This window comes from Sinohyriopsis cumingii, chromosome 2 (genome assembly GCF_028554795.1).
Source record: "Sinohyriopsis cumingii isolate HCF-2022 chromosome 2, ASM2855479v2, whole genome shotgun sequence".
NCBI lineage: Eukaryota > Metazoa > Mollusca > Bivalvia > Unionida > Unionidae > Sinohyriopsis > Sinohyriopsis cumingii.
The window spans coordinates 161,848,051-161,872,060 of NC_142962.1; the positions used below are offsets into that span (position 1 = coordinate 161,848,051).

General features: G+C 35.8%; 1 protein-coding gene across 1 annotated transcript; it reads left to right on the forward strand.

Annotated features, from left to right (window-relative positions):
* Positions 1–5,653: 5,653 nt before the first annotated feature.
* Positions 5,654–21,955, forward strand: LOC149806225 (protein BUD31 homolog). The gene is made up of 4 exons (XM_089951176.1): positions 5,654–5,876; positions 13,207–13,329; positions 20,467–20,633; positions 21,185–21,955. Exons 1-4 carry the CDS (start codon positions 5,783–5,785, stop codon positions 21,233–21,235), a joined length of 435 nt encoding a protein of 144 aa, XP_089807302.1. The 5' UTR covers positions 5,654–5,782; the 3' UTR covers positions 21,236–21,955.
* The last annotated feature ends 2,055 nt before the right edge of the window (positions 21,956–24,010 follow it).

Genomic DNA, 24,010 nt, shown 5'->3' on the forward strand with positions numbered 1-24,010 from the left:
ATAGTAAAAGGTCAACTGTAATAGCCTACCTATAAAAAATCAAGTCATTGACTACATCTTAGATTTCTTCGCCTGTCTCTTGTACAGCTGTTCGGGAGCATCTCTGAGGAGTGTCCAGCAGTAGTCAGCCAGCATTGTAGTGGACCATTTTCCCTGGTATCTTTGTTCCATTGTTGCGATATCTTGATGAAAACGTTCGCCGTGTTCATCACTAACAATACCACAGTTGCTAGGAAAGAAATCCAAATGGGAATGAAGGAAGTGAATCTTTAGAGACATATTGCAGCCAAGTTTCTTATACTTCATCAACATGTCTTCTACTAGTTCCTTATAGTTTTCTGCCCTAACATTTCCGAGGAAGTTTGTAGAAACTAGGCGAAAAGCATTCCATGCTTGTTTCGCGTCACCTTCCAGCAAGTTGTTGAACCGGTCATCTTTGAAAAGCTCTCGAATCTGAGGACCCACAAAAACTCCCTCTTTAATCTTTGCTTCGCTGAGTCGAGGGAATTTTTCATGCAGGTATCGGAATGCTGGCAAAGTCCGGTCAATGGCTTTCACGAAGTTCTTCATCAAACCTATTTTGATGTGAAGGGGTGGTAGCAAGATTTTCTGAGCCTCAACCAGAGCTGGGTGTTGGATATTCTTCTCTCCAATGGCTACATTCTGCCTGTGAGTCCATTCCTTCCTCATGTAGTGCATTTCCCTTGCTCGGCTATCCCACTCGCATAAGAAACACATGTATTTTGTATATCCTTGCTGCAGTCCCATTAAAAGGGCAACTACCTTCAAATCACCACAGAGGTGCCAGCTGTACTTGTTATACTCAATGGAATTCAGTAGCTGCCTTAAGTTATCGTATGTCTCTTTCATGTGGACAGCATACGCTACTGGAATAGATGGAAGAATGTTTCCATTGTGCAAAAGCACAGCCTTGAGACTCAGTTTCGAAGAGTCCACAAATAGTCTCCATTCTTGTGGGTCATGAGTGATTTTTAAAGCATTCATGAGGCCCTCAATATCGGAACAGAATATCAGATCACTTTCCTTTCTGAAGAAAGGCTCCAATTGCTGGTGGCGCTTTCGATATGCAGTAATTGTGACATCTTCTTCTAGAAGATTCCATTGTTGGAGTCTTGATCCTAGCAATTCTGCCTTGTTCTTTGATAAGTCCAAATCACGAATCAGGTCATTTAGTTCTTCCTGTGTTATTCTGTGTGGGGTTGATGATGCACCACAGTGAAAATCTGGATCACTGCATGCTGATGGACCAGGAGAAGAACAGGTCGACTCACCTTTGTCTTCGTCAGATGAATCAAGAGAATATTCTGCTGGAGGTTCTGGAATAGGAAGTCCCTCACCATGTGGAACTGGTCTCAATGCAGACGGAATGTTTGGGTAGACTATTCTCGACTTCTTTCGCTTCGTTATTCCGCCGGAAAGAGGAGGAACCAAGCAGAAGTAACAGTCATTTAGGTGGTTGCTTGGCTCTCTCCACACCATTGGGACTGCAAACGGCATTGATGACCTTTTGCAATTCAACCACTGTGAAAGCTGTGTTGTACATGTAGCACAGCATATATGCGGAGCCCAAGGCTTGTCTTGGTCACCAACCTTGCATCCGAAGTAAAGATGATATGCCTTCTTCACTTGAGAATTGATACTTTTCTTCTGGTTGGCAAATGTCACTTCCCCACAAATATAGCAAAAATTGTCCGCGGTATTAACACACTTTCGAGGCATTACTGTTCTTTATTGTACGTAAATGGATAAAATAATAAGTTTTATGTAACAGTAGCTTGAACTGTCTCGCACAACGTCTAAAATATTTTAAATGCTGAACCTATCTGATTGGGCTTTATATAGTACACTGCTTACGTCAGCTTCAGCAGCCGCCTGGCATTAGTATAATAGGCCTACACATGTATAGTACACTGCTGACGTCAACTTACTTCAGCAGCCGCATGGCATTAGTATTGCATTGCATCAGAAAATGATGCAATCAACTGTGGATGATGTGAGCATGATGGTATTATGCAATGTTACATCATTATTCCGGATGTTGCTGCAGTCCTACTGGAGAAATTTACACAGTGAAACATAGAAAATGAGGTATATGAATATCTTCAAAACGAGAGCCAATACAAATTTTTCACGGTTATATTCGTGTTCGGCACACCAAAATACTACAGATTAGGGCCTTTTCAAGTCAGTAATGATTTCACTGTTGACCAGTGTAATAGATGGAGTCATTACTGGCATCCATAATGAAAGTTTTGATATATTTACTTTACCATCAGCAACACCAGCACCTCGCCAGATTGCACCATTATCATCACCTTTTCTTACGAGCACAATTGTGTGTTTAACTCCAAAGATGACCTTTCTAACATTTCTGCAAAATCCAAAGATGTGAGATAATGGAATTGCACATGAAAAATTTCTATCATTTCCTGACAACGCTGCTCGGCGTGTTGCAAACCCTAAGTTGTAAGTCGCATTAACACTTTTTATAATATCAAAATCAGCACCTGGTCTGTCCACGTGTTCAAAATCAACTGGTTGTGGATCAACTGCAGTATTTCGTGGTGCCAGTAACTTAGTATATTGAACATGATCAGCGTGGTTAGTAATATCTTTAACAAACATCATTGTTGGACCGGCTGATCTTGTAAAGTCGTCAGAATATCTCGCTAGACCAATTATTGTTGTAGCAACATCAACATCCTTCTGAATCGATTCGATATTTTTTCCATCAATCATATAAGTGGCGCTATCAAACAACGCCATAATCCCGTTGTTGACAAAACCAACACGCAAATTAGCAGCATATGGTGTATTAGCTACAACATTCGTTACAAGTCTACCTTCTACTTCAATAAACGCCTCAGCGGGCAAGAAATATCTACTTGTATCATGAACCTGTAATTCGATTCTCCCCCGCTGATTTGGTTGTCTTGCGTCATAGGAATAAAATTGATAATCACGTACAGATTCATACTTAAGGACAGGTGCCTCCATATCAAATGCTGGGTCTGATTCGCGCTTGAACATTTTTATTATAATTACCATTTTTCCAAATGATGATCTAAATCATCGTCGACGAAGACCGCTTCCTGCTATTAAATTTGCTGTTATATTTTTTTCTGCTTCTTCAGATAATTCCGCTAGTTTTTGATTTGCAGCCTGATTTATTATTTTACTTACGTCTGCGGGCATCACTTCAGTACTTGGTAATTTTACCGGTTGTTGTTTTCGTCGCAATAATCGTGCTAGTCTATCTTTGATCGCCGAGAACGCCTTACCAGCAACATTGACAATTGCTCCAGGAGCTTTTTCACGAACAATATCGATAGCTTTCATCGATAATTGTTTTGCAACAGGTACTGCTTTTGGAGCTATCCTTGTAAATAATCCCTGAATAACATCACCAAGTCCATCTCCGTAAGTAGCTCTGTAGATTGGTAATCGTGAGTTTACCGCTCTGACCTGTACGGGTTTACGATGATTATTATGTATGATCGTCTTTTTTAATTTACCATTTATTTAACAACTAGTCATCAACAAGTTCATCGATAAGTTCCCGGTAAACTCCGATATCCATGATACCACCTTGAAATAATCGCCGACAAATATCAGCTGCTTCATTAATTATTTCTGGTGAATTATTTCCAGCTCGTTTTCCTCCTACGAGAACTTCTAACCGTGATACATCATTAGTGATATTATCAGGACAAACAAAATTATTTCCCAGACCACTTCCCGTTGCTCCTTCTTCTGATTTCTTAGATGGTGTTGTTCTAAATAGCTTTTTAAATTTTCACAGCGGTGAAGATTGTTGTTGTTCTATATGTTGCAGAGGTGGAGGAAATTGATACTGGGAGAGTTGTTCTTGTTCTAGTTGTTTCAGTCTCTCTCTAAGTTTTTTTATTTCTTTATTAAGATTTTTATATTCTTGACCTTTAGCTTGCTTTTTTTTGTAATATACGCGATATATATATTTAATAAGATTATCATCATTTACTTTTTCATGACGGGGTTTTAAAATATTAGATTTATTAAATATACTATTTAATAGTACTTCGGGTAATTGTTCTTCTTTAGTATTTCTAATTTCTTCAACAACTCCTTCTTTGAATTTTGCAATCAATTCTACGGTTTTTTTTCTACTAGTTCGGGTTTAGGTGCATGTTCTTTTTGCACGTCGGCGACTTCAGTACGAAGTTTTCCAGTACTTTCAAGTATTTCCTCACCAACAGGTGGAGGTTGAGCCGCAGCTATATCAGCTGGAAGATCTCGTAAAATCTTCTTTTGTCTGTTTAGTTCTTCTTGCTATTTTTTCAGTTTGTTCTGCTGTTTGTTTTGATACCGGAAGAAGATCTTCTTTGATGACAGCTGTAACTTGTTCAGTAGCTGCAGTGACGGGTTTAAACAGTTTTTTAGTTTCTTCTTCATACTCAACTTGTGCTTCTTGCTGCGCTTGTAGATTTTTTCTGAATGAGTCTCTGACAGGAAGAAATTTTTTAATTGCTTTTAATCGTCCTCGTGCTATTCTTGCAGTATGAGATTCTGGATGTACCATTATTTTTAATATAACAATTTTTTAATTAATAGCAGCAGAGAGGGTCCTGTCTACAATTCTGTTTGGGACAAACAATAATCGTAGACGTGGTAGTGACCTCTGTGAAGGGTCACTATTTTTTTTGTCTAAACACAAGGGTGACCATTCCCTTAAGTGGTCTGTTCACCCTCTCTGCTGCTACGTGACATATATAAAAGGGGTATAAAATAATTAGGTATTTTTAGATACAAAATTATTAAGTATGTTTAGGTATATATGTGTACGTATAATTATGAGATTATTAAGTGAAACATTATTAATTATTCTCAAATGCCTCTAATAAAAAGTACTGAGTATTCTTAGACAAAATTATTAAGTGTTATCAAGTAAACTTAGACAAAATTATTCAGTGTTATTAAGTAAACATTACTAAGTATTATCAACAATATTATTAAGTATTATCAGATGCCTCCGACAAAATATTAAGTATATTCAGTTATTTAAAAAAAAAACTAGGGACAGCCAACCAGGTAACACAATTCATGATCAAGACACTAAAAGACTTTTTTCTTTTGGGGGGGGGGGGGGTCAGAACCGTGCTAGTGGGTTTGTTCAACGTCAGTGCTGCTAGTTCAATATGCTCACATCAAGATAGTGATGGAGATGATACCGGCAATATACACCGCTGATTACTTAGTCAACTTAAACCAAAAGGATGTATAAAATCTAAATCCCTCACTGACTTTGAAGCCCCTAAAAACCATATATATATATATATATATATATATATATATATATATATATATATGCACAGCCACAGCAGACGTTGCCAACAGAGACAGGCAACACCCCAAGGGCGCTATTCGCATGGTCTTTCGAGACCGAGTCGCCAATGATGATGATGATATATATATATATATATATATATATATATATATATATATATATATATATATATATATAATGGTGTTTGCATAGGTATGGGGAAGTCCACAACGTTTATTGGAGCACTTCTGTTGTATATCTTCAATTTCAGAGGTACATAGTTTCGCAAGTTGTCAAGCTCTTCAATTTCGGAGGTAAGTAAATCTTACTTATAGTCATCAATCCCATAATGCATAAATAGAAGTGCTGGAAGTTGGGAAGTCTATGTTTGAATAACAACAAAAAATCAGAGAATATAGACTCTTGGCATAACACGTTTACTTTAAGCTTAGGACCACGATGCCCAAGGTAAAAAGAAGCAGGAAACCACCTCCAGAGGGATGGGAGTTGATTGAACCAACCCTGGACGAGCTGGATTTGAAAATGAGAGAAGGTGAGGACTCGGCTTGTATAGAAATTGCGACTAAATCCATACGGCAAAATCAACGTTAAAGTACGTGGACATGTTTGGATGATATTTGTTACACAATATTAGTATCACATTTTAGAGCAACAGTGAATAATTCATTTTATTTGAGTAAATGTGCCAACATGTCCACGTTGATGCACACTTTTTCTTAGAAAAAGAGACATATAGGAGCTCGACGTTAGATGAAATGTATTTTTTTGTAACTTCATTTGTTGATCGTTCCGTATTGGTAAATAATATATTTTGGGTTCAACACATCAGTACAGTTAGTGTTACATTTTGGCAAACAATTTGTTTTCCACCTTTTTTCTGAATGACGGAATGGGTGGGGAACAGAACAACTGTATGAAGACACGATTCATACGAATGTGTTAGCTTTGTTATGCAGGGTATTCTAATTAATAAATTTGTCATGCCACACCCTTGTATCAGTTGGTAAGTATATCGTGATCCATCCTATTTTGATGCAGTATCATAAACTCTCAATTCCGTAAATAGAAAAAAACTCTGTGATGTCATGACCATAATATTTGTTTATGCTGATCAACACAAAACATTTGTATTATTACAATTTGTGAAATGAAAGAAAAATATTTACCATGAAAAAAAATCCATTTCACTAATTTTCTTTTTACAGCTGATAACTGCATAGTAACACTGTTAGAATACAGTCCGAGTTGTAGGGTTTTATGTGGATCTGTCATTACTGATGTTATAATGCGGTTCTTTGGTACTATAATTTATCCAAATTTACCAGAAACATTTTTGTAAGATCATAATTAAATTAGCATCCACTACATTTGTGCTCATTTAAAGTATTAGAATTTTCTTTCTGACAAATAAGCAGTTTTACTCAGCAAATTTTTAATCATCCTTTATGAGAATCATGATATTTTAAGTTATTTTGACCAATTTAATGTGTGATTTGTATTTTTAATGTAGCTTCAATAACAAATTCAGTCATATCGCTGTGATTTCTGCATTGTGGCAGTTTATAGTGATGTCTAGCACCGATGCATCATGCTGCAGACATGTAGCATCATGTCCAATTCAATCAATATTCTTACACCAGACCGACCAGTTCTAACACTAACCTCTTAATGCTGAGCACCAAGCAAGGAAGCTGCTAGTACCATCTTCATAAGTCTTTGGTATGACTCAACTGGGATTTGAACCTGCAACTTGCCACGTCTGAGGCAGATGGTCTGACCACTTAGGCCACCAGAGTGGTCATTTCAATTTTATAAAATTTCTTTGATAATGACAAGAGTATTAATAAATTGAAAATAAAACCTTTTGTCTTTTGTCTATGATTATTTGTACTTGGAGAGAAAAAAATGATGAAAGATGCACAGTGGTTTTAGGTTCCCAGAACTGTACATTCATAGATTATGGTTCTTCATATTGGGTTCTCCAGTAGACATGTACCTTCAGGTTTTGAAATTGGAGTTTAAATTTGACTAATTTCTGATGCATGGTAATTCCAACTCGTGCTTTTTATGATGCGCATTGATTCAGACTATAACAGCAGTTTTAATTATCCTTGATTCACCTGTAGCATAGTTTCATTTTCTGAGTGCTGTCCATAATAATAATAAGGACTTTGTATAGCGCCTAATCATTAGAAGCTCTAAGCGCTTTACAAATAGACAACAACTATAACATAAAAAACATACATAATGATATGATTGCAAGAAACAAACACCATGAAATTAGAAAACAAAAAAAAAACATGCTGAAATATTTAAGGTAGGAAACATTATTAGGTCTTTAAGTTTGTTATTGTAATTGAAATAGATGAGTTTTAAGAGCATTCTTGAATGTGATCACTGCCTTTGTGTCTAAATTAACCCTTTACCTCATAAAGCACCTTTTGATGCCTCTACTCCATTCGCATGGAAGCGCCTTTTGACACATGCTGTAAACATCAGCCATTTTGAGCGGGTTTTCGTAGCACCACCTTCGGGGAAAAACCCACATATTAGATACTACATTCATTTCTGCAAATGTGCCAGTAGCTTATCGTGGGTCGGTGGTTCTTCCCAGGGTTTTCCAGGGTTCTTCCTCTACCAATTATACTGGCCACCATGTATAGCCTATCTTGTGCTGAAAAATGGCGTTAAACCCTACAACAACAACAACAACATTTCTGCAAATGACAATTATGTCAGATCACGTGGTCGCTGTTTATGCACTCTTCGATATCTGCTATTTAAAGTAACTGGGTCGTAATCTCCACTCTCCAAAGTGGCGTTCGCGGATTTCATTGAAGTATGAAGTTTTCACGATTAGAATCACAACCATGAAAGATTCAATAACTTAGGTAAAGGCTCTGATATTGATGTAGGCAGCAATTAGATTTTATAAATTATGAAATTCAGATGATTTAGTGTTGTAGACGCAGACGAAAAACATACATGACGGTGAACAAGTTCTCTCAAGCTTTTAAAGCACAAAAAAATAATTCCTTGAAAAATAATTACACAGCTATAACAATCAGACTTTACTCTTAAATTGGTTAAAATTGCTGTTAAACGTAACCTACACTACATTGCATAACAGTTCACAGGCAACCATATGCGTATGGGTCGACTAGGTAACAGGTGTTCTATTTATAGTGCACTGCACTTTGTCACTATGCTCTATGAGGTAAAGGGTTAAGTGGGCAATTCATTCCACATTGCTGGGCCCTGGTATGCAAGTGAACGTTGTCCATATGACTTCGTTTTTATAGTGCGAATAATGAGTATACGATTGTCAGAAGAGGAGCGTTAGTATCTTGCTGGTGTGTACACATGGGCGAGGTCAGATAGGTATGTTGGACTAGAGTCCGTCAGTGAAACGTAGCATAGAGAACATATTTTGTGTTTGATTCTGGATCGAATAGATAGCCAGTGTAGGGTACAGAGCAGCGGGAAGGTGTGCTCTGATCGCTGTACTCTAAGTATGATCCGAGCAGCTGTGTTTTGAACTTTTTTTAGTTTCTGAAATAGATGTTGAGATGAACCAGACAGAATTTAGTTACAATAGTCCAGTTTTGAAAGTACTAATTAATGAACACAAAAGTGTTTTAATGGCATCAACTGAAAGATAATGGCGAATGGAGCTGATGCGTCTCAGCTCAAGATATGCAGCCTTGCATATGTTCATGACATGTTGGTGCAATGTGAGAGTACTGTCCAGAGTAACACCTAGGTTTTGTACTGATTGTGTGAATTTAATGTTGGTGTTGCTGATATTAATCATTTGAGGTAAAGGATGTGAATGAGAAAAGTCTGTGTTGTGATTAGAATAGCCTAAGTTTTATCATCATTCATCTGCAGCTTGTTACATGTCATCCATGATTTCACATCAGAAATGCACCTCTCTACACCTTGGATGGTAGCATCAACTTCAGTTGGGTGGCTAGATTTGTATATTTGGGTGTCGTCAGCGTACAGTTGGTGAAACACTGGATGATCTGTGGCACTTGAGAGCGGCTGAGTGTATGGAATGAAGAGAACAGGTCCAAGAGCAGACCCCTTGACTATGTACCAGTGATCGCCATGTATTTTAGACTACTTTTTACACCTTACCAGCCAATAATGTTGCACCCATGCAAAATAAGTATGACCTGGACAGAGCTAACCAGTAATAGATGTCACGCTTTGGTGGATATGATTGAATCAGTGTTACTCTGAGATTATCTTTGACATTTATCATAGAAGAGGGAATCAAGTATGACTTAACTGAATTAAACTTGGCTCAGTGTTTGTTTGATTGCCTATCAGCATAGATGTGATTCTACATATGTGTAGTCATATCACAGAGAGCAGCAGCTTTTTTGTGTTTATTTTCCAAAGTCGAAGTTACATCTGTTATGTACATACTGTATTAGCAAGATCAATAGAGGACAATAAAGGAAATGTATGTTTGCATTTTAAATTCTTTTGACTGTTCAAGTAGAAAATAAAAGAAGAAAACAGATCAGTACCATAATATGGTTTATAGTTATCCAAATCAATATTAAGAATCTAGTCCGCATGTTAGGGAGAGACTGAAATCTTTTATTTCATAATTTTATTTTAAAATTATCATGTTAAGTTCAATTCATCAGTAATTTCTTGTATTAATTGGAAACAAAACAAAAATAGTGGATTTGAATGTACTATAAATGAATGAGATTCTTGTATAAACTTGAATGTATTTAATTACTGTCTCAGAAATTTGCTTGGGAGTATAGGGTATATTCAGTAAACAGTAACAAAAGGGTCATTTACTCGTCCAAAACATGTTCCATTTGAGAAGTAAGGAAAAAAATTGCTTGCCTGTGAGTGTGACTGCAGATTAAATTCATTCCTATGTCCCATACAGCATTTTTAAAAATTCAAAGCTAAAATGTAAATCCATATTTGAACTACTGACAGACCGATGTTGCAACTGCACAGTGGATTTATGCTAAGCCAGGGTTAAATACAAGTACATGTACATGTTGAGGGGTGTACACTATCTTTCATAAAATTCCAAATGCCTAATTTTTTTTTTTTTTTTACTAGGTATACATTTAATGTTTTTTACAGAATGAATAAAAAGGGGATATGTAATAAATACAAAATCACATAAGTGTATTGTTCTGAGCCTGGGGGAAGAACTCATTTGATACAGCACTGGAACAGTCTCAGTCTGACAGACTCAACATTCCTAAGCGGTATCAAACTGGTTCTTTCCATTTGCTTGGAACAAAACATATATGTAGCTTTGTCTATGTACACCTTGCGGAATATATTGGGCTGGGGAAATAATCCTCCATTTTCTCGATTGATGGTATACCTAACTTCAGAAGTGGGTACACATCACTGAAAAGATAGGGTTATAAAAATATTCTTGGTGGATAATTGCTTATACATGTATGATCATTCACAGTGAAATTCTTTTAAGCTTTGTAATTTCAAAACTTTGGGCAGTGTGTTGCAAACAAACTTTTTTTTAACCAGTTTGCATCAGCTGAGGATTTATTTAAAGAAGCTCAAGATATGTTGTTGAAAAATCATGCATCATTTGAGTGACAAGTCTGTATGATGCACATGAACAAAATACATGTAGCAATTTAATCTTTTCTGTAACATGACACGCACTTCATTGGTTTAGTAATCCGATTCCAGCATTGGATATACTTATAATAAATTATTTCAAAACTCTATACGCATCAGTCTGTGATTTTTTTTAAATACCATTTATATAATATTTGCCCTGATAATTCTCTAATATAATAAACATTGCATTATTATGTAGAAATATAACCACAATAAATATAAAATATTCTCATACAAGTAAAATTGTGAAATATATAGTTGTGATAAATAATAAGTGGTAAGGTAAGTAGCTACAACAGAGAATTGGTTGCAGCAGCTAGTATAGTAACCTCACATGACACTGGCGAATGCTCACCCTGTACAACAGCATTGGTTGCAGCAGCTAGTGTAGTAACCTCACATGACACTGGGGAATGCTCACCATGTACAACAGAGCATTGGTTGCAGCAGCTAGTATAGTAACCTCACATGACACTGGGGAATGCTCACCATGTACAAAAGAGCATTGGTTGCAGCAGCTAGTATAGTAACCTCACATGACACTGGCGAATGCTCACCCTGTACAAAAGAATTGGTTGCAGCAGCTAGTGTAGTAACTTAACATGACACTGGGGAATGCTCACCATGTACAAGAGAGCATTGGTTGCAGCAGCTAGTATAGTAACCTCACATGACACTGGCGAATGCTCACCCTGTACAACAGAGCATTGGTTGCAGCAGCTAGTATAGTAACCTAACATGACACTAGCGAATGCTCACCATGTACAACAGAGCATTGGTTGCAGTAGCTAGTATAGTAACCTCACATGACACTGGGGAATGCCCACCATGCACAACAGCATTGGTTGCAGCAGCTAGTATAGTAACCTCACATGACACTGGTGAATGCTCACCATGTACAACAGCATTGGTTGCAGCAGCTAGTGTAGTAACCTCACATGACACTGGGGAATGCTCACCATGTACAACAGCATTGGTTGCAGCAGCTAGTATAGTAGGGACCCCGAGTGGCCGAGTGGTCTAAAGCGCTCACCGTTATGGATCACTGCCATCTCACTTGTCTGTGTCAGTTCGAGTCTTGGATTCGGCTAATGTGGTTATGTGAGAAAGCCTGCCAGTAGCTTCTCGTGGGTCGGTGGTTTTTCCGGGTTCTTCCTCCACCATTAATACTGGCCGCCATGTATAGCCTATCTTGTGCTGAAAAATGGCGTTAAACCCTACAACAACAACAACAGCTAGTATAGTAACCTCACATGACACTGGGGAATGCTCACCATGTACAACAGCATTGGTTGCAGCAGCTAGTATAGTAACCTCACATGACACTGGTGAATGCTCACCATGTACAACAGAGCATAGGTTGCAGCAGCTAGTGTAGTAACCTCACATGACACTGGGGAATGCTCACCAAGCGTTCATATGCACTTGCTTAAATCATAGACTCGTGTGTGATTTAAGGGTAATGTCATCGGATTTAGAAGGCTTGACCTGTGTCAATAACACACATACAGAATCGTTATAATGATACTACTAAAACAAACAGCTTCATTGCCTTTCAGACAGAAATGATTCTTTTAAACCATTTTTAAATTGACACAATTCATTATTTTTTACCAAAGAAAATCCAGTGAGTTGATGTTTATTTGATTAACCACTCTGTGTGTAGGAGAACTGAAGGGCAGTGAAGTTCATAAAATCTCATTGCACACACATATTTTATCTACAGATATTTCTCTGATGTCCTAGAGGTGCTTTGCTTGTGATTTGATGCATAAATATGTGTAGGAGGAAAATTATGAAAATGAAAATAATTTATATTCTTCTGCAGCACTTTCTTTTGGGACCAAAGTATAAGAAGTGGTTGTCATTTTTCACATACTAACCAGATACCTTTATTCTGTAATAGTTTCCATGCATTTTAACTTGAGTTTTCTATAATACATGCTATAAAGTGGTTGTCATTTTTTACATACTAACCAAATACCTTTATTCTGTACTAGTTTCTATGCATTTTAACTTGAGTTTTCTATCATACATATCAGCTATAAAGTGATGCAGCATAATTAATAATGATCATAGTAGCATTTTGATTTCTTGCAGCATAAATTTTCTTTATTCTGGATGATACAATTTAAGCGTTCTAGTGAATTTTTGTGATCAGATGATAAAGTACACATAATTGTTCTTGCCAAATGGGGTCTAATAAAGTTGCATATTTTCAGCCGAACAAGAACCCCATGAAGGAAAAAGAAAAGTAGAGGCACTTTGGCCAGTATTTCGGATTCATCATCAGAAATCACGATACATTTATGACTTGTTCTACAGAAGAAAGGCCATTAGTAGAGGTAATTTAACATAGATAAATCTTTCATGAAGATTTCAGGCATAAATTATATACATATATATATATATATATATATATATATATATATATATATATATATATATATATATATATCTTACAGTTCTATGGTCTTAAAATAACTAATAGAAAAGAGTAAAAGCCAACAAATTTTGTACAGTTCAACAGCGTGAAAATGTAAAAAGAACTTATGGTATTGCAAATTAAATTCCAAATAATCCATGAATTACTAGGACAAGTCAGATATTGAAAAATGCATTTTCAGTGGCACTCTTAGCTTACCTCTGCAAAGTAAATAAGAGCTACGGTACTCCCGTGTCCACACATATAAAAGTGCCTACATACAGTTTTGTTGTATCTTGACCATTGTTTCTTCCTAGGAAGTCTGTATTGTATATTGTACCTTGATATAATGATTTAATTGAGAACATTATTAACATTATGCTAAATTTGAACCAGAACATACATGCCAACCATTACGGTTTTGACATATTCATTAGGCTCTTTTCCACAAAATTACGCCTAACACATAAATGTATTTGGATTACGCATTTTCAGTATATTCCCATCCCCCAAAAATTAATAAATTTGTTTTCTCATTTTTATAAACATCCCATTAAACCCTCAGACCATATTCTAAAATAGATAACTTCTACGTAACGACATAAGAGTACACTTCTCCATAGGCTTGCATGCACTTTCCTAACAGTATTATTTTCTATTTATGGCAGCTGCCTATTTCCAAGAAACATGCTGGTTTCTACTTTCAAACGTTTGACCTCGGTTTCCATTTATAACTGCTGTATGGATGAGTTAGGAGAGAACAGACTGGTTTTCTAATTTTTAATCTCTGCTCGCATATTCTGTGTTCTAATTCATATCTGGTACAGAAACATTCGGTAGGTATTGTTGCTGAAAGTCAGGTCAGATTATTCTAATCGATGTGTGTGTTAGAGCAAAATAATTTCAGATAATTTCACGGATGGATTAGAAAAAGATGAACAACCGATTTAAAGATGAATACATGAATTACACAATACAGCGTTCCATTCTAGGCCACCTTCATGCCCATTGCAGGCTGTGTGGAAAAGATTTTATTATTGGTCATGGTGGTAAAACAAAGAAACCTTGAATTAGCTCGTTTTACTAACTCAGTACTAAGGTAACTTCTTTTGTACAGCAGAACTATATTGTGGACACAAATTTTATAAATGCAGAGGCATTATTTACCAAGTTCTTAATAGAACATGGACCACCCCTAGCAGTAGAAGATTACGTTGGTCCTTTGTTCAGACAGATGTTTCCTGATTCCAAAATTGCAGAAAATATGCATCTGCAAAAACAAAATCATCTAATATAGTTAAGTGTTTAGCTGAAGATAATTCACTTAAAATTGCAGAAGCCATGAAAATTGGGATGTTTAGTATTGAAACAGACAGGAGCAATGATTATGATGAAAAAAGTTGTACCCAGTCTGTGTACGAGACTTTAACAATGAAATGGGCAAAGTCAGGAGTCCTTTTCTTTCATTACCAGAATTAACATACACTAGAGAAAACATTTTTAATTGCTTAATAATGCTTTAAATAAACATAAGTTGGCAGAACTGTATGTGGTTTTCAGATTATAATGCATCAGTGATGACTGGAATTCATACAGGAGTTGCATTATTTATTTTGAAAAATGTCTCCATCAGTGTACAGCAGAGGTCTCGGAAACGCTTAATTACACCAAGTTTTGATCTAGGACACAGAAAATCACTGAGGCGGGAGTCCTCCTTATGCATGTAATAGGTGTGCAGCAAAATTCAAAGACTTGCCAGTCCTGCTTCAGCCACCAGCTTTGTGGGAAAATGTGTTGCTCAGTTAGCTGTGCTGATATTTACAATGACAGAATTCAGTGACTGAAAGACCCCTTGATGTACATACATGTTGCCATTATAAGAGTACATAAAAAAGAACATGATGCAATAGCTGGGTGGCAAATTCAAAGGCTTTGACTGGCGGCCGGGGGGGGGGGGAATCTTCAGATATTTACAGTGATTGAATTCAGAGGCAGAAAGACCCAGAGTTATACATGTGTTCATTTATAAAAGTACATGAAATAAACAATTTTAGTTTTTCTTATTGTGTTCATTTCCTTATATAGCAGAATAAGCAGTGCACGTGACCTCAGAAATCAAGACATGTTGAGATTTAGACAAAATGCCATTCATAAATTTGGAGAAGTATTTTGGGGTTAACTGGCAAACTTGTGAAGATTGTAACGAGATTCGGAAGAGTGCTATAGCTGCTAAAATTCATAGTTTGGATGGGACAGTAGCTAATTGTAAGAAAGTGTGATACCTAGCTTAGTGTTTGGAATAAGTCCTTACTTGGATTGACAAAATTTAGTCTCACTCAGATGGACAAACAAGAGCTATGTCTATGTTATAAAGAATGTAGAAATTAAACTCAATGGCAACCAATATTATTTAAGAGGTACATTGACTGACCATACTTTTTTTTTAAATGCCCCTCGCCTTAGCCTGGTTAGTTCAAGTGTTGTAGCGAAATGTATTCATCAATACATCAGTAGCTAGGCCTAGTTTTGATATCAGTTACGTTGACAAACTCTTGCCCATTCACAAGCATATGTTTTGATAGCTGATTGATCATTAACTCTTTTCCGAGTAAGGTAGCAACTATCAATTTCCTGCATGATATCCTTTGATGATAAAACATACAAACGTGTTTTAAGATCAGAATCTGTGATATTGATATATATTGACTGCCTCTTGTACACTATTTCATCATAAAATTAGTTTGAAACTGTAAGTGAACCAGTATGCCTAACAGGAAATAATGACGGACTTCGCTAAGTCTGGGATGTACCAGTTTATTAGATTGTCTGTTTTCGTAAATCATTGGGCAGATATATTCAGAAAAATATACAGATCATTGAAAGCAAAGCCTAGGTATTATTTTATTAAAGATTTAACTTTAAAATGCAAATTATGTAGGTCAGAAACATGTGGGACAATGCTCTGTTGTGGAATTTACAAGATGTGCTTTAAGGTCTAAGCTGTTTTCTGACTTGACATGTATTTGCAGAAATACTGGGGAAAAACAGCAAATCAGATACTATTTAACCATTGCCTAAAATTACCACAGGTACGCCAAAAAATAAATAAACCATATTAAATTTGTAATCTTGTCAATGGACTGTGGTAATGAAGCTATTATTAAAGTGAGTGATTACTAACTGGAAGATATATATTTCCTCTTCTTTGTCAGGTTATGAAAGGAATATTGGTTCTTTACCATTATAATGCTGACTATGAGAGATTGTTCAGTATTGTTAACAAAAATAAAACTCAATTCAGATCCAGGCTTTGTAACCCAGCACTTAGTGCTTTGCTGGTGTGCAAAACATTCATAGTCTCAGCTGGTACAAAGTGTTTTGAAATGCAGTATGAGAGACTGTGGCTTTTTAAAGCTCAGAGTGCTATATATGAAACATTTGAATCAGTAATTGATGTTAAAAGACACGAGGGGTAAATAAATCATTTTGTACATATGCTCATTGAATTTTATTATGTTATATGTGGATTACTCCTTTTCTGCTGGGATTACTCTTTCTGTCCACTTGGATTACACTTTTTCCTTGCCATGGGTTGGCATGTATGCAGAACTAGTCACCCCTACCAGCATGTGAACCTTTAATTTACAAGACTTTAAGAGGCATTATTTTCATTGTCAGTAATTTTTTTGATTGGCATTATTATGTTAGGTCTGAAGTCAATGCTTAGTGAACATGCATATTGAGTTCTTATGGAAAATGAGCATGGCAACAAATAACCAGCACAGTCAGCAAAATATTTCTAGATTTTGAAGAGAGACAAATATTTGCACTTGTTATGTCATGATGTCTGTTAAGTGCACGTTATTGATCAAAAAACAGTCTGATATCCATGTCAGACAGTTGTTTGTATATATTAGACAATTTAAGAAGTCATTTATAATAGATGGCTGATACATTACTGTGTCTTGTTAAGGTGGGTTACGCTGCACTGATAATATTTAGATTCATGAAAATTAGTGAGGGAATGGATCTTGACAAGTTCAACACCATCATTGTTTAAAATGGCTCTTGGAGACAAAAAACATTGTAGAGTTCAGCTGTGTAATCACTGATTATACTCAGGCGAAATATTTTTTGACCAAACTTTGCAAATGCATTTTTAGCTGGAGGACAGATTTAGGGTTACAACCACTTGATCATGGTTAGGGTGTGAGGATGGGACAGGAATGTGTAATAAAAAGGGTGAGGATTTGTCATAGTGGCCTATGGGGTAGCTAAGGTTCAGTATTGTATGGAATATTTTATGTATATTTTTCTGTTTTTGCATTTTAAGTTAGAATGGAAACATTGCCAGAAAATGGAGAGTGTTGACTTTTACTTGTAACAGAAGTCTACTGTAAATACACTTACTTCATAAACATAAATGTCTTAATAATGTTTGCATTAAATTTATGACCTTTTGTAATAGCAGAGATTCTAATGCACACATATAAAGTAACAGTATTCATTGTCATGGAGATGATTCATGAACTAATATGATGCACCCGAATAAAGCAATTGTATCCTTGTAATGGAGGAGATAATGCACGCAAATAAGTCAGTAATAGCCTACATAATGGAGATGATGCTCCCAAATAAATCAATAGTATCCTTTGTAATAGAAAAAATAATTCACCCAAATTCACCAAAGCCTTTTTAATGGGGTAGATAATACATAAATATAAACTAATAGATCCAGTGTAATGGAGAAGATGGTACACACAAATAAACTAACAGTATTATTTATAGTGGAGAAAATCGTACAAACAAGAAACTAATAGTATCACTTGAAGAGGATGCTCAAAAACTAATATGGTGAAAACTGCTACAAGCGACCACCTGTCATTTCCGACCATAATTGTAATGCACAGATCGATTTTATATACAGTAATACCTCGAACATTCGCGAGGTTAGGTTCCAGAACCAGTCGCGGATCAGGAGGAATCGCAAATGTTTGGTACGAGTCACTAAAAATGCTAATAAATGCTTATTTCTAGGGTTTAAACCTTAAATATGACCCAAATCATGCTCCCAAAGCACTTTAATTTCATTTAAAAGTTAGCTTAATACATTACCCTTTAAAAGAGAAATAAATGGTTGACGTAAAAATAGAGTACAATATCGCCTAATGGGTATTTGCCACACTAGCGCATTTACAGTACGGTACATGTATACTGATATTACCCCTATACTAATTCATTGGCTGCTGTTTTCTTTTGCACTCACAGTAAGGTAAAACCAAGTAACGAATGGGACTGTAAACTTAATGACTGACATTTTCTTTGTCATTGTCAGGAAGGTAAACTGGGCAAACTTCATATGTCACAGAAGTCATATAACGAAGGTACAATTCAGTAAAATAAAGAAAACATGTACGTAGAGGGTACCAATGAAAATTTCACGAATCCGTGAATTCGCAAATCCAGAAACGCGAATGCGCGAGGTATTACTGTAAACACATTGTCATGAGTGAACACCTTCTGATTGTGACCAGTGACCACGATGTCTTGGCAAAATATGCATTTAGACACTGCTATGAACGACCGCAATTGCAAAAACGGGGATAAACTCCACTGACCATTATTTAATCCAATGACATTAAAAACAAAAAAAATATAAAAAAATAAACAAAATGAAGGTGCCTACTGTAACTGAAATTTTTTAGGTATGCTTTCAGTGTTTCATATTTTCTATTGTAAACCAGACTCAAAGTACCTATAGAGTATTCCAGCTCTTAGCCTGGTTCCCAGCCGTATCAAACACTATGAACAAATGTCTGTATCGCAAGAACATAGACATCATTGACCTTTAAGTAATCATTTGTAACAATGATCGCTTGAATAGCAAAGATTGTTCTGAACAAAAACGCGCATGGAAAAATAAAATAAAAAAAGAAGGGATTCTGGCTACCTGGTTTGTACATGGTGACAGAGATAATCTGTATTGCCTGGGGTGAATAAGGTCTATGTCTATTAAACCAGCAAGCGAGGATAATTTGAGGGATTCACCTAATAGTGTTAAAGGCTTGTGGTGTTTGTTGTTGGTTTTTTTCCCCCAGATGTTAGTGATTACATCCCATTCCCAGTCGCCAAGCTGTCTTCTATTCAAATTGGTGTAACCGGGTTGTACACTTTGTTTATAGAGTTAAGCTGTTGACTTTTGTCTTTGAGTAAATGATTCTTTTTCTGGATGATATAACTGTTTCTTTTTATTTAATTTAATTGTTAGATATTCAGCGTACATGACTGTATAGATTTATCATATTTTCCCAAAGCCTAGTCAAAACCGTTTTTACAGTCGATATTACAACAGAGCACTAATAATGTTGACACCTAGTACCTTCATAACAATGGAAGAATCACCAACTGAAACGAAACAGATTTTAACACGAGAGAAAATAATTTTTGTAACTGAAAGGAGTGAGAGAAAAAACCCAGACCACTCGCAAAATAGTGGTTAATACAAATTTAGGGTGCTAGGGAAATGGAGTAAATCAGAAATGATTTCATATGCTAATACATGTACATATGATCTTAAAATGTAAATGTGATTTCATGTTTAATGAAAGAAGTGTATCTTTATTGCTATATAAAAAAAATTCTCAGATGAATGAGTACAATATTTTAGCAAGAACTATTAATCAAAAATAGAATATATGTACAATGAGTGTGGTTATGTTTCTTTAAATTGTTCTGAAATTGGACCTTGGAAACTGGACTTTTTTTACAAACCTGAGAGACCACCTGTCTTGAGTGACCGTTTTTTGTTGGCAGAAGGGGCGGTCTCTTACTACAGGTTTTACTGTAGTATGTATGTTGCAGTTCTGTCAAGGAGTTCCTTTGTGTGCCTTATCTACTCCATTACACAAAGTCATTGTATTGTTTATATATATATATATATATATATATATATATATATATATATATATATATATATATATATTGCCACAATTACAAAAGATGTGTTCTATTTACTTGGCACTTTTCCAAGCTGACTGTTTCTCACTGACTTTTTCAGAGTTGTACGAGTACTGTTTAAAGGAAAATATTGCTGATAAAAACCTGATCGCCAAGTGGAAGAAACAGGGCTATGAGAATCTCTGCTGTCTCCGCTGCATTCAGACCAGGGACACCAATTTTGGTGCAAATTGCATTTGTCGTGTCCCTAAATCCAAGCTAGAAGCGGTAGGTGGAGGATCCTTCTCTGATACTTCTTGCTATGTGTCATATTTGATTATTGTCAGGACATGATAGCATAATATATATTATCAATGCTTTGCAATAACTGCTTATGGATTTAATGGCAGATTAGGATTCATAATGAAATGGTATTTGCCTTCAGATTTAATGGCAGGCAGGTTAGGATTCATAATGAAATGGTATTTGCCTTCAGATTTAGAGCATCAACATGATAAAATATTTTTTAAAAGAATTATTTGGCTGGACTCATATGCAGAGCTATCATTGCCAAATACAAGCAAAATGAAAATTTAATTTTTTCAGTTGTAAATTAGTATCATACAATTAGAACTTGACCATCAATACACTGTAAAGTTTTCAACACAATGCTTCTGCAGATATGTACATTTATGGTAGTTTGATGTTTAATCCAAGAAAGAAAAAACCACACCTCAGCATAAAATGTGTAAAGAAAAGACTTAAAATTTACTATGCTAAATTTATCGTCTATATGCAAACAAATAATCTCATGAAATAACACTGTTTTTTCTTTACAGGGTAAGATAGTAGAGTGTGTTCACTGTGGCTGTAGAGGCTGTTCAGGTTGATGTGACAGGAAATGACAAACTGGTCTTTAAACAACATGGAAAATTTATTACAGTAAACTGTAATCCACAATTCATCACTTATTTTTCTGACTCAAGGATTGTTCAGAGAAGAAACCAATCCTGAGAAGTCAACAATATGAATTCTCTAGAGTCAGTATATAATGTACATTGTATTCTATTTTGTGTGGTACAAGTGCATTTTGTTGCATCACATCAGCATTGAAATAATACAGTAAATGGCAATTTCTTCCTTCTAGTGCCTCATTTCTTATACTTTCTCAGTTAATTTGTGTCGTGTTGTTGGTTATGGTTAAGAAAAGGTAAATTTTTGTAAAAGAATACTGATTTTCTTTTGTCCAGTCATGACAGTTTATGTTAGTTGTATGCGTTGTTGTGGTGACATCAGTGAATGCATTTCAAGCTTCCACACAGCAACTTAAAGATTTTAAACAAAAAATGAAGGAAATAAAAGAATTTTTAATGTTGGATATTTTTTAAACCTGAACTGTAATATACAGACAGGTGTATATAAAGAAGTATATTGAATATAAGGTTGATTTTTCCACTTGCCATAAATATATTAAAATACAATGTGACCTCTCTATTAGCATGCTCCATTATAACATGAATTTGGATATAAGATGATCATGGCATGGCTCCTGAAATTTCATATACATGTATTTTTCTCATACACGAATAAAACAATTTGACGTGTAGAAAGTTTACTGTCATTTTGTGGAAGAGATCGTGTTCAAAATCTAATATAAGACAAACATAGTGTTGCTTCTGAAATTTTGCATACTTGTATTTTTCTCTTTCACAAAAAAAAATATCTTTTTCTTCTTAAAAGTATGAAAAATAACATACAGATCCAGTTCTGACTTGGAACATTCGCGAGAATCTTGGGACATCATTATCTGTTTAATAATCAAATGTGTCAAATTCTCTGGCTATTCTTCTTTTCTTGGTCTGTCTCACAACATATTTATGAACTTTGAAGGCTTTTTGTCTTCTCTCTACCTTGCCTTGATTGAGAAAGGAAAGCCTTGGTCATAAATATAGCACATATATACGAGTTTATTGGCGAGCCAAAAGGTCCTTTCCAGTTTAAAGCAAGACATTTTTGCTTGCTGTCAAGAAGGCTTTGGGATTTTGTGTATCAATGATATTTTGGAGAAATTCTTTTCCTTGCCTCAAAGTGGCATCTATCAGAGCATGCAATCCGCATGTCCACATCGGTTTTAAGATGAGAACCACAGAAACAAAAGCAGATTTGAGCATGTCTCCTAAACCATGTTCTCATTGTCGAGTGACTCCTCAGTACACAGGATACATAACTTAAAACTCACTAGAGAATCGTTTTGAAAATGTAGTTTCACTGTGACTTGTCTTTTCCAGAATGGATAATTTTGTCCAGATCTCTGTTTGTACTACAGTTGGTACTGTCAAAATATGACTTACTGACAGGCAGATAGTGAGGATATACAAATTACGGTAAACGTGATGCGTATTTCCACCTTCCTCATAAACAGCGACAGCAGAGGAATGGCTCTCAGTAATGGCACGGATGAGTTTCGCACAATGTTATATCCCCACATATTGGAGTACACAAAGATCAAATTAAATCCTTCTTTCAGTTTCACAGGGTGAAGAAAATAGTGGCAATTTTTTCCACCAGATGTTGGGGTCTAAAATAATAGCCTGCAGGAATTTTCATGTGAGGATTAGCTGGCTCTTGTCTTTTGGATTTGTGAAAACCAAGATTGTTTTCATTTAAGTGTTCTTGCACTTGTTCGTTCAGGATTTCAACAGTAAACCTCATTTAATTTCTACTGACATTTTGGACTTGTGTGGGATGAATGATTTCTACCAAAGCAACTTCACAATGTTCTGTGGTCCATTTGGATGACCTGAGGTAATTTGGCTGTGAAACATTACAAGGTATTTTAGGAAAATACAGCCATGGAACTGCTACTGGGTAAAGTTAAGTAAAATTGGTTATTCATAATTCACAGGTTCTGCTTTCTGAGGAGTCACTCAAGGTCAGATGAGTTTGCAAAAGACTCAGGGGTCCGTAGTGGGCCTTGAAGATCTTGAAAAGTCTTGAAAAACGAATTTGTCCCTCAAGGCCTTGAAAACATCTTGATAATTCAAAATATTGTCTGGGTACCTTGAAAAGCCTTGATTTTCTTGAATTGATAAAGACTTTTCATTTTAAAGAATTCATTAAAAAAGAAGACTATAATAATAAAAAATAAACCTGATCTCTCGCTACATTTCTTCCAGATCGGAATTTTCCACAACATGCCGCTGCACAATCGTATGTTTTGAACTTGTTTGAAGCCCGTATGTAGTCACAGTTTAAATTTGGATCATTTGTACGCTTCAAAATGGCTGGCTGCCGATTCCAACTTCGGTGGCTAGACGAATAAAAATATATATTCTGGATAATGTGATCATTCTCAGACAGCTTTTCAAAATGCAAATTATGTCAGAAAGATGTTGATTTGCTTACTATGGGAGAGAGTGCTATACGATCTCGTGCAGAGGAGGTGAACAGACCTTTTGCTGAAATGTAACTGAAAACTAAAAACCTCATACGAAAAGAAAAAAAATAAGGTTACTAGCACTAAACCAAAGCCTCAGGATAAATGTGTTTTAAAGACGAGCAACATCAAATGGAATGATATAGTTTGTAGAGTAAAAAAGAAATATCGCAGACGTGTAGTTATTGTTAATATAATTGTTTATTCAGCGTCTGCTGTTATTGCTGGA

Coding starts and splice junctions, on each gene's coding strand:
- LOC149806225 (XM_089951176.1), top strand. CDS start 5,783: ATGCCCAAGGTAAAAAGAAGCAGGAAACCACCTCCAGAGGGATGGGAG. Junction 5,877..13,206: donor GGATTTGAAAATGAGAGAAG/GTGAGGACTCGG, acceptor GCATATTTTCAG/CCGAACAAGAACCCCATGAA. Junction 13,330..20,466: donor AAGAAAGGCCATTAGTAGAG/GTAATTTAACAT, acceptor TGACTTTTTCAG/AGTTGTACGAGTACTGTTTA.